The sequence below is a fragment of the Crocodylus porosus genome, unplaced genomic scaffold (genome assembly GCF_001723895.1).
Source record: "Crocodylus porosus isolate Cpor-Errol unplaced genomic scaffold, CroPor_comp1, whole genome shotgun sequence".
In the NCBI taxonomy this organism is placed as follows: domain Eukaryota; kingdom Metazoa; phylum Chordata; order Crocodylia; family Crocodylidae; genus Crocodylus; species Crocodylus porosus.
In genome coordinates, this window is record NW_017728906.1 from 83,580,479 (window position 1) to 83,589,448 (window position 8,970).

Below are 8,970 nucleotides of genomic sequence, written 5' to 3' on the forward strand. Positions count from 1 at the left end.
AAATAGACACTACAAACAAGCATCCTATGGCCTTATTTGATTTTATTTGGAATGAAATAGATTTGAGACAAAAAGTTAGAATCGGAATAGTTTCTCTCTCTAACCAATGGGATCAAGAGCTGAGAGGTGAATGGCTACCACATTAACCATGTAGACAACACAACAGATGACTTGATGAGATTACAGGTTGACTGTTGTGGAAGGAGCTTTTCTATAGACTTCAAGGAGACTAGGATACCACCCTCTATGTAGAGGGGATGTCAATATCTGTGAGGACTGAAGACTAATACAAGGAAACCAGAGACAGCAGGAATGTTGGCAGATATAGCTATATAGAGATAGTGGTGTTTCATTTTGATAAAATAAAAACGTGGCTTTTGGGTTACTTTCTTAAATTCCAAAATTGGGGATTTTTTTATCAGACAAAAAAAAGGATACTTGCTAATTAGTTGCCATTATCTGTGGCTCTGCAGCTTTAACTCTACTACCTAGCTCTACTCTCAGTAACCAGGGTTGGCCTGTTACCTGGAGAATATAAAAACCATACCCAATACAAAAGACAAACACCCAAAAAGTGGTAATAAGTTCTCAGAGTAGGCGAATGAGATTATGGAATAAGATTCTAGACAAGAGGTCACAGTGTGATGTGGCAGTAAAAATACTCAGTATGTTTTGGCCCTGAATGTGATGCTAGTGATGATTGCATCTGGGGTGTTGTATTGGATTCAAGGCTAGCTATTGCCAGAAAACTACTGACCATCTACAGCATGTTTTGAGAGCTAGTAAGACTATTTGAGACCTAAAGGGGTTGTTGACAAGTTAATACTATTCTTTTCTTGGTTTTGTCTAAGGAAAGCATAAGCAGGGACACAATAATAATCTCTGAATATTTGAAGGTGCTAAAAGAGGAATTGTGTGGGCTGGCACATGCGAGTAATGAGTAGTAATAATAAACTGAAATCATACCAATGAAAAATTAGGATGAATATCAGGAAAGACCTCCTAGCAGGGCCCTGTATCACTTTGCACTCCAGAAGTCCCTGCAGGTGAGGATCTGAGAGAAGATAAAGCCTATGAGGACCCCCTTCCAGAACATGTCCCAAATGATTTAATTGGGATGGCCCCAGGCAAAATAAACAAAAATATGTCTACCATCAGAACTAGCAGTGATCCCAAAGGCTGACTAGCAAGTTAGGGGCCCATGCATGGAGGCCCTTGGGTGTCTCTGCTCAGTTTTAATGGAGTCATATTGCTGGGATTCCCTCAACCAGTGGTGGCCTTCCCAGCTTCTTTTTAAGTAGGGATATTTTCAGCATGGAAGGGACTGGAAAGAATTAATGCAGCCTCACAAACACAGCCAAACAGTGAAGCAGCTGCAGGGCTGAGCTGAGAACCCATCAAACACCTATGGCTGTGTTATCAGGACTTACCAATGTCCAGTGTAGTAGGAAATCGTCTGTCTGTACCATCTAAGTATGTGAGCATTTCATATACAATGTAACAGGCTGTATATACCAGGTAGGTCTTTCCCATTATTAGAAATGTAGTTAACTCTGCCAGGTTAAGTAAAATGCAGGGTGGATTTGCACCTTATAGACTAACCAAAGTGTCTGTCTGTATATACGTGTGTGTGTGTGTGTGTGTGTGTGTATAAATATTGTCAATAATGTCTATATTAGGGTTCGCAAGCTGGATACTGTGAAAGCTCACAAAAGCTTGTGCGTTCTCTCTCTCGCACTCGCTCTCTCTCCTTTACTTAGTCTGTAAGGTGCAAATCTACTCTGCCTTCTACTTTCTTGTTGTTAGCCAAGTTCCTTAACGTGGACAGAGTGTGTTGCTGTGAAAGATATAGATTTTGGGTAGTCTGGACTCATTACATGTATATAGTAAGTTCTTATCATATGTTATAGGATGTGCAAACAGGAAAGTTAGGTACCAATACAAGACTTTCTCCTCTTTTGATCATGTCCACTATGATTTTACATGTAATTCCCGCTTTACAGAAACTGCATGGGAAGAGAGGAACAAAATTAAATGTTTCAAGACCTGCAGACAGCACAGTCAAGACAGTCTAAGTATGACTTGTAAGAAACCTGTGAGAAGTACAAAAGTATACCCAAGTGACAATCCAAAGTCACCTTCTAAAAAACAATGGAAAGGTAACAACTTTCTATTTACATTAAAATATAACTTTAGTTAAAAACTCTAAAAAAAAAAAAAAAAAACTTCGGAATTCATATAAAAATAATTGTGTGTGTTCTCACATGCACACACACAGTTATATATGTTTATGGCTTTTACATGTTGCAATATTCTATATTAACAGAAGAAATACAAACTATTATTTATTTTGCTCCTCCTCTGACTTTGTGTCTTCCCCTTCTGCATCACATAAAGGACTAGTTCCATATTTCTTCACAGTGCTCTCTACTTTATTGAGTCTCTGCTTGACTCTCTGTTGGCTCGAGTTATATTCTGCCAGGAGCCTAGCAAACCTCGTCTGTAGATTATCTAGAGCAGTTTCAAGTCTTTCCACCTTTTCTTCCAAGTCTTTAGGGTCAGCTCCTGCTTTTGCTGCTTCCTCATCTATTAAATTGTCCTTCATCAGAATTTGTCGTCCTTTTTCTTCTAATGCCTTTTTGGCATCAGGATATTCAGTGAGGGCTTCCATCAGATCATCTTTAGACAAACAAAACAGATCTGAATAGCCAATGCTCCTGATGTTGGCTGTCCTCCTGTTACCAGATTTGCTACCTTTGATATTTAGGATGCTAATTTCTCCAAAGTAGCTACCATCACTTAAGACCACAAACTGTGTTACACCATCATCTGCCACTACAGCCAACTTCCCTTCTTTAATGATGTACATTTCTCTCCCAATATCTCCCTTTTTGCAAATATAGTCTCCAGGACTAAAGACTGTGGGTCTCAGCTTCAGCACTAGCTCAACCAGAAGACCAGCTTCGCAGTCTTGGAATATACGCACTTTCTTGAGTGTGTCCAAATGGACATTGATGGCAATTTCAGCCTTCAGCTTGTCAGGCAGGCTTTTAAGAACCTCCTTCTCATCCACTGTTTTCTTGTTGGTCCAGAGGTAATCAAACCACTTAATCACTCTGGCCTCTAAATCCTTGCTCACTTTGCGAAAATGCATATACTGTTTTATGGAATCAATTTTGGCCTGGAACTCTGCCCTGGAAGCATTCATATTGGAAATCATAGATCCTACATTACCAACAATTGTAGCAAAGATGAGCACACCCACCAAGAAGTCAATGACCACAAACAAAAATTCTTCATCCTTCACTGGAGGTGGGGTCTCTCCAATGGTTGTCAGTGTCAGTGTTGACCAATACAAACTGTAAATGTACTTTCTGGATAGACGGCCATACTCTGGATGGGATACGTTGGGGTAGACCCAGGAGTCAGTTCCAAACCCAATCATCTTTGATATCGCAAAATATATACAGGCATTCCAGTGGATGATTATGAGAATGTATAAGACAAGATTTCCAATCCGAAATATATTTGGGTAGTTTGTCCTGGTTTCCGTGCGGTCAAAAAACTCAAATAGCCTGGAAAACCTCAGCAGGCGGTTAAACCTCAGTTCAGGGTAATTCAAACCAAATTTGAAATAGGCCAGGTCTGTTGGTACAAGCGAGAGCGTATCAAGTTTGAACTGTACTGTTGAGGTATACCGTTCTCTCAACTTCTTTTCATCCCGAACTAGTAGGCCTTGTTCAAGGAAGCCTTAAAAGATTAAAAAAAATAGCCTGTTAAAATAAGAGGATGGGCCACAAGTCAATAATCAGCAACACTATGCCATTTATATTTGAATACCTCTTATTTGCTGGCCAAAACTGAAAACAATATTGCCTTTAAAACTTACAGTGAAAACATGTGGAGATTGAATGCATTTTCCATAAACTCCTGTTGTGTTTCATAAAAGGTATTTTACAAGGTTTCTAATAAATAGTATTAGATCATACAGGCCTCAAGCAAGATTGCAGCCTTACTGTGCTAACTATTGCATTATACCATGTTGTTTTGATTATAAGTTCACTTTTCTTCCCCTCAGAACAACCCTAAAAATATACTCAGCTTGTACACAGGGTCAACCTATAATCAGGTACTGGGTATCAGGACCCTGACTTTTTTACTTGAGGTATTTTTATGTATACAATAAAAATACCAAATCAGAATATTTTTCAGTGCATTCTTAATTTAGAATTGTAATGCATCTAAACCTTTGGGATAAGCTTTGATTATTTGATTCTCCTGCAGGATTATGTTAAAAACAAAAGCAGTTTAAGGACTTTATCTGTAATTATTGACTTAAAGTTTGAGGCTAAAGCTGTTTTTTTTCTTGCAACTGAACTTTTAAAATGAAATTTGGACGGATTTATTATCAGACCAATATGGTAAAGACAGGCCTTTCTACAAAGAGCTTACAATACAAGGCCTTTGTCCTCCAGAGAGAGTCTAGGGGGTTGGCCCACTGCCTCCACATGGAGTGCCAATGACAGCAGTGTTTTGAAGCATGGGGATGCTGATATGTGAGACGTGGAGGCTATTGGAGGTGCGCTCAGTAGCACAGTCCAGCAGACTTGATTGAGTCCACTACAACGCACTTTAATTAAAGTATGTAAGAGCAGCCTCCCTGCACATCTACAGGCACCCATAGGTGCATGCTGTCTAGAGATTCAGAGCCTTAATATTTTAAACTAAATTCTCAGAATAAACAGCATATAATGGAATGCAAGAAAAGTTGGGGTGAGTTACAAAGGTGTTGTTTTTCTTATCCACGGTATTTTCTGCTTGCAACTAATGTTAAACCAGCAGTGGTTATATTCTTTTGGTGGGAGGTGATTTTCTTTGTTCATGTTTCAGGAAGACATTTAGAGTCTTTCTGTCTCATATACATTGTCGCAGCAGGAGTTAGCCCGGGAAGGGAGAATATTCAGGGATGTCATCAAATGGGTGGGATGCTGTGGATATCAACTAGTTTGCTGTTGCCTTGTTCAAAAAATTGACTTGTTTGTTTGGTTGTTTGTTTAAAAACGGCCTAAGGGGTTTTGCTAAAAAATATTCTGCAAGGTGATTTCTGGGCAGACTTTGAGCATGCAAAATTTTGACCCAAAATGAACAAGGGATTTAAATAATGGAAATGATTGCATTTACTTCATTAAAGTTTATACAAGGTGGACTTTGTGTTGGCAATTAGTATCAAATTGAAAATGGCTTTATATGAGCTTTTAAATAAAATATTAATGAAAATTAACTAACTAAGGCTCCTATTTGGGGGAGGCAAAAGCTTAGAGCATGGGAGTAGGACTCAGGAGACCTGAGTGTTATTCCTGGTCCCATCACTAGTCTACTGGGTTGCTTTGTGCAATTTATTTCATTCCTCTCTGAGTATATCTACACATGCAATTAATGTGGAGCAATACACTCCAAAGCAGTTTGAGATAGAGTAAACTACTCTCAGGTGCAGCATCTACACATGTACCTGGGACAGCAACAATTTGAGCCGGGACAGAAAAGACCTAGGCTGGCAGGGGAAATGGGGGTTCAGCCTCAAGCTCCAGGTGGTGTTGGCAAGTGGCAGAAGGGCTGGATGGGGCACGAGAGTGCTGAAAGTGTGAACCCATGTGGCTAAGCAGCAAACAGGAGTTTGGACCCTGGCTAGCTGGGCTGGCCGTGTGCAATTTATGCCCATGGTCAGTGTCCACACATGCATTTATTAATCACAGTAAATTACCCTGGTGTAAAATAGTACTGTCCCCAACTGTACCATCTTATGCCAGCATAAATTATTTTACTGCAGCCTAATATCATCATACATGTAGACAGTGACGCTTTACTCTGAAGTTAATTAGTCTACTGTGCAGTAAAGCACATGTATAGACATGGCCCCTGTCTCTCATATAAAGTGTTTTGAGATCTACTGCTGTAAAATGCTATCTAAGATCTAGCTAGGCTTATTATGGTAGCCCTCTGTACAACCAGTGCCAAATAGACTACTGCAATGACTAGCATAGTATTTTCTACCAGGAATAAACCCTGGAAAAAAACTGAGCTTTCTTTAAAGAATGAAAGAGGTTGAAATGAGGCCCAGATTCAAAAAGGAAAAAACAATGTTCAAAACAGACTTTTCCCCTCTCTCCAGAGACACGTCGCTATTAAAAAATCATATTGGTCCTTTGAGGTATTCAATAACATTTCCAATATACATCTTGATTTTGCATGAAAGAGCAGCTGCTAAAACTAAAAAGCCATAAGCATAGGAGTTAAAGCTTGCACTAGAGACCTTCCTGTTAAAATAGTATAATGCATGTTTTGAATTGTGTCTCTTCCTATTTGATTTTGGCCCTACAGCTCATTTATTTAATAGGTATATGTACGTGGCTAATACAAGATAGTTTTAATAATAATAATCATAAGCAGAAGAATAGCCAATAGATAAGATTTTTGTTACTTTCCATGTGCCCTGAATGATATACCCCACAATGGGACTATTGATTGTGTAAAAGCTAGTCATTTTAAAAAACAGTTGTTACATCCTTTTCCTCCAAATACCCAACTACCCAACCAGAGGTCATTGTTTAGACATAATCAGTAAAATGACTTTTGAAAATAATCTTATTTTGATTGTCTTCTTGAAATGCCAGTATTTTGCAAATATACCAATACACATTTGAAAAGATTATGTAATGTTTCATTTCTTTTATGGGTTTCTTCATTCTTGCTTCATCTTTGATCAAGACATTTGGTAGTGATTGTTATTTATAGATGTTGATATTTCTCCTTTCAAAAGACTTTAAGCAAGGAATTTTAAGCAATCTGCAATCCTGTGAGCCTTTCACCTATCTCAGGCTGTAAAATTAATGCAGCTGCATATTGGGAACTTTATTCACATGTGTACCGGGAAAGAAAGGGATCTGAAAAGCCGAGTCTACTCCAATATTAAAAGGAGCTCTGAGCAGTGCAGCTGCAGTGCTGTTTGTCACCTCTGAAAGTCCTAGATTAAAAAAATGTTTCAAGGGGAACAGCATGTAATCACTATCATTAAAACTTGAGTGGTGCTTACTATGGAATTTGAAGAGGAATGCACATCCCTGTGTCTACTGCCTGGCCCCTGCAGGCAGAGAAGCCTACTGGTAAGACAACACATTTTCTATGTGGCAGTTCCTGAGGCACTGCATGTGACAATATCCTAATTGGATCTAATAGTCCTATGAGCCTAAAAAAAATTGCTTCAGTCTTGAATTGCTTGAAAAACTGAATTTTAGCTCTGGAATCATTATTCTTTGGAAAAGTTTTTATCCTGAAATGGTATGAATACAAATTCCATTTTTGTTTCACTAAACTGAAATCCCACAGTATTTCCTTCTGGAAACACTGAAGAATGAGGCTTCCAAAACAAAACACCCTATTGAAGATGCCTAGTGGCTGCTGAATGAAATTGAGATGACTCTTGTCAATGTCACTGCCACCCACCACAAAATAGCAGAAGAGGAGGACTCCCAGGGTCCCTAGCTCCATTGCAGCCCTGCAGTGCATACTGTCTTGGAGTGAGAGAGTCCATTTCTTCCTGGATTTATGGTTGCAGGGGAGCCTTACCATGGAGAATGCACTAAAATGGGAAACATAGAGGAGTGACTCTGGGAGTTGTGGGATTCCCAGCACCAGGGGACTCTCTATCACAGGGCTGTCTTTGAGTCACACCACCTAAAAGACTATTTCAGCACTTCCAGGCTCCAAGAGGCCTTAAGTGCACCTCCAGGAGGCCTTACATGCCTCTACACTAATGCTTATAGTATGGGGAACAAGCAGGAGGAACTTGCCCTCCTGATAGCTAACACAAACCCGGACGTACTGGGGCCCACTGAAACTTGGTGGGACCCAACACATGACTGGGTGGTAAACATCAAGTCCATAAGCCTACAGGAGAGATAGAACAGGGAGGAAAGGTAGGGGTGTGGTGCTCTATGTCAAAGAACAATTCACATCCTCAACAAACAGCACTGGGTCAGAGGAGGGGCAGACTGAAGTGCTCTGGGTCCAAATACAAGGGGGTCAAGGGGAAAGACTTAACAGTGGGGGTTTACTACAGGCCACTCAACCAGGGGGAAGAGCTAAACTGGGAATTCTCGCGGAGGCAGTTAAGTCAAAGGATGTGGTCATCATGGGTGACCTAAACTATCCAGACATCTGCTGGGAAGAGCAGTCAGCCAGGTCTGACCACTCACATAGGTTCCTAGCCAAGTTACAGGACCTCCATCTAACCCAGGAGGTAAGCAACAGGGGCCAGGGCAATGCTGTGATTAGGGGGCCAGTGCACACATCCACAGGAGGCCTCAAATGCCTCTACACAAACACTCATAGGGTGGGGAACAAGCAGGAGGAACTTACCCTCCTGCTAGCTGACACCAACCCAGACATAGCAGGGTTCACTGAAACATGGTGGGACCCAATGCATGACTGGACAGTGAATATCAAGGGTTATAGGCTGTACAGGAGGGACAGGACAGGGAGGAAAGGCTGGGGTGTGGTGCTCTACATTAAGGAGGCATACACATCCTCATCAGGTAGCACAGAGTCAGAGGAGGGGCACACGGAAGTGCTCTGGGTTAGAATACAAGGCAGTCGAGGGGAAAGAGACTTAACAGTGGGTGTCTACTACAGACCTCCCAACCAACGGGAAGAGCAAGATCAGGAATTCTTAAGTCAGCTCATGGATGTAGTTAGGTCAAAGGTCGTGGTCATCATGGGTGACCTGAACTTCCCAGACATCTGCTGGGAAGAGCAGTCAGCCAGGTCTGACCCCTCACGTAGGTTCTTAGCCAAAATGCAAGGCCTCCATCTAACCCAGGAGGTGCACAGCCCCACCAGGGGAGATGCCTTGTTGGACCTAGTGCTGGCCACGGGTGATGACCTGGTGAGGGGGCTGTGGGTGCTCGACCACCT

General features: G+C 41.1%; 1 protein-coding gene across 1 annotated transcript in view; it reads right to left on the reverse strand.

The window, feature by feature from the left end:
- Nucleotides 1–345: 345 nt before the first annotated feature.
- Nucleotides 346–8,970, reverse strand: part of CNGA3 (cyclic nucleotide gated channel alpha 3) — a 42,756-nt gene continuing 34,131 nt past the window's right edge. The window contains exon 8 of the mRNA XM_019529448.1: nucleotides 346–3,750. Coding sequence (XP_019384993.1) covers nucleotides 2,342–3,750 — 1,409 coding nt within the window. The 3' untranslated portion in view covers nucleotides 346–2,341. The remainder of the gene's footprint in view (nucleotides 3,751–8,970) is intronic.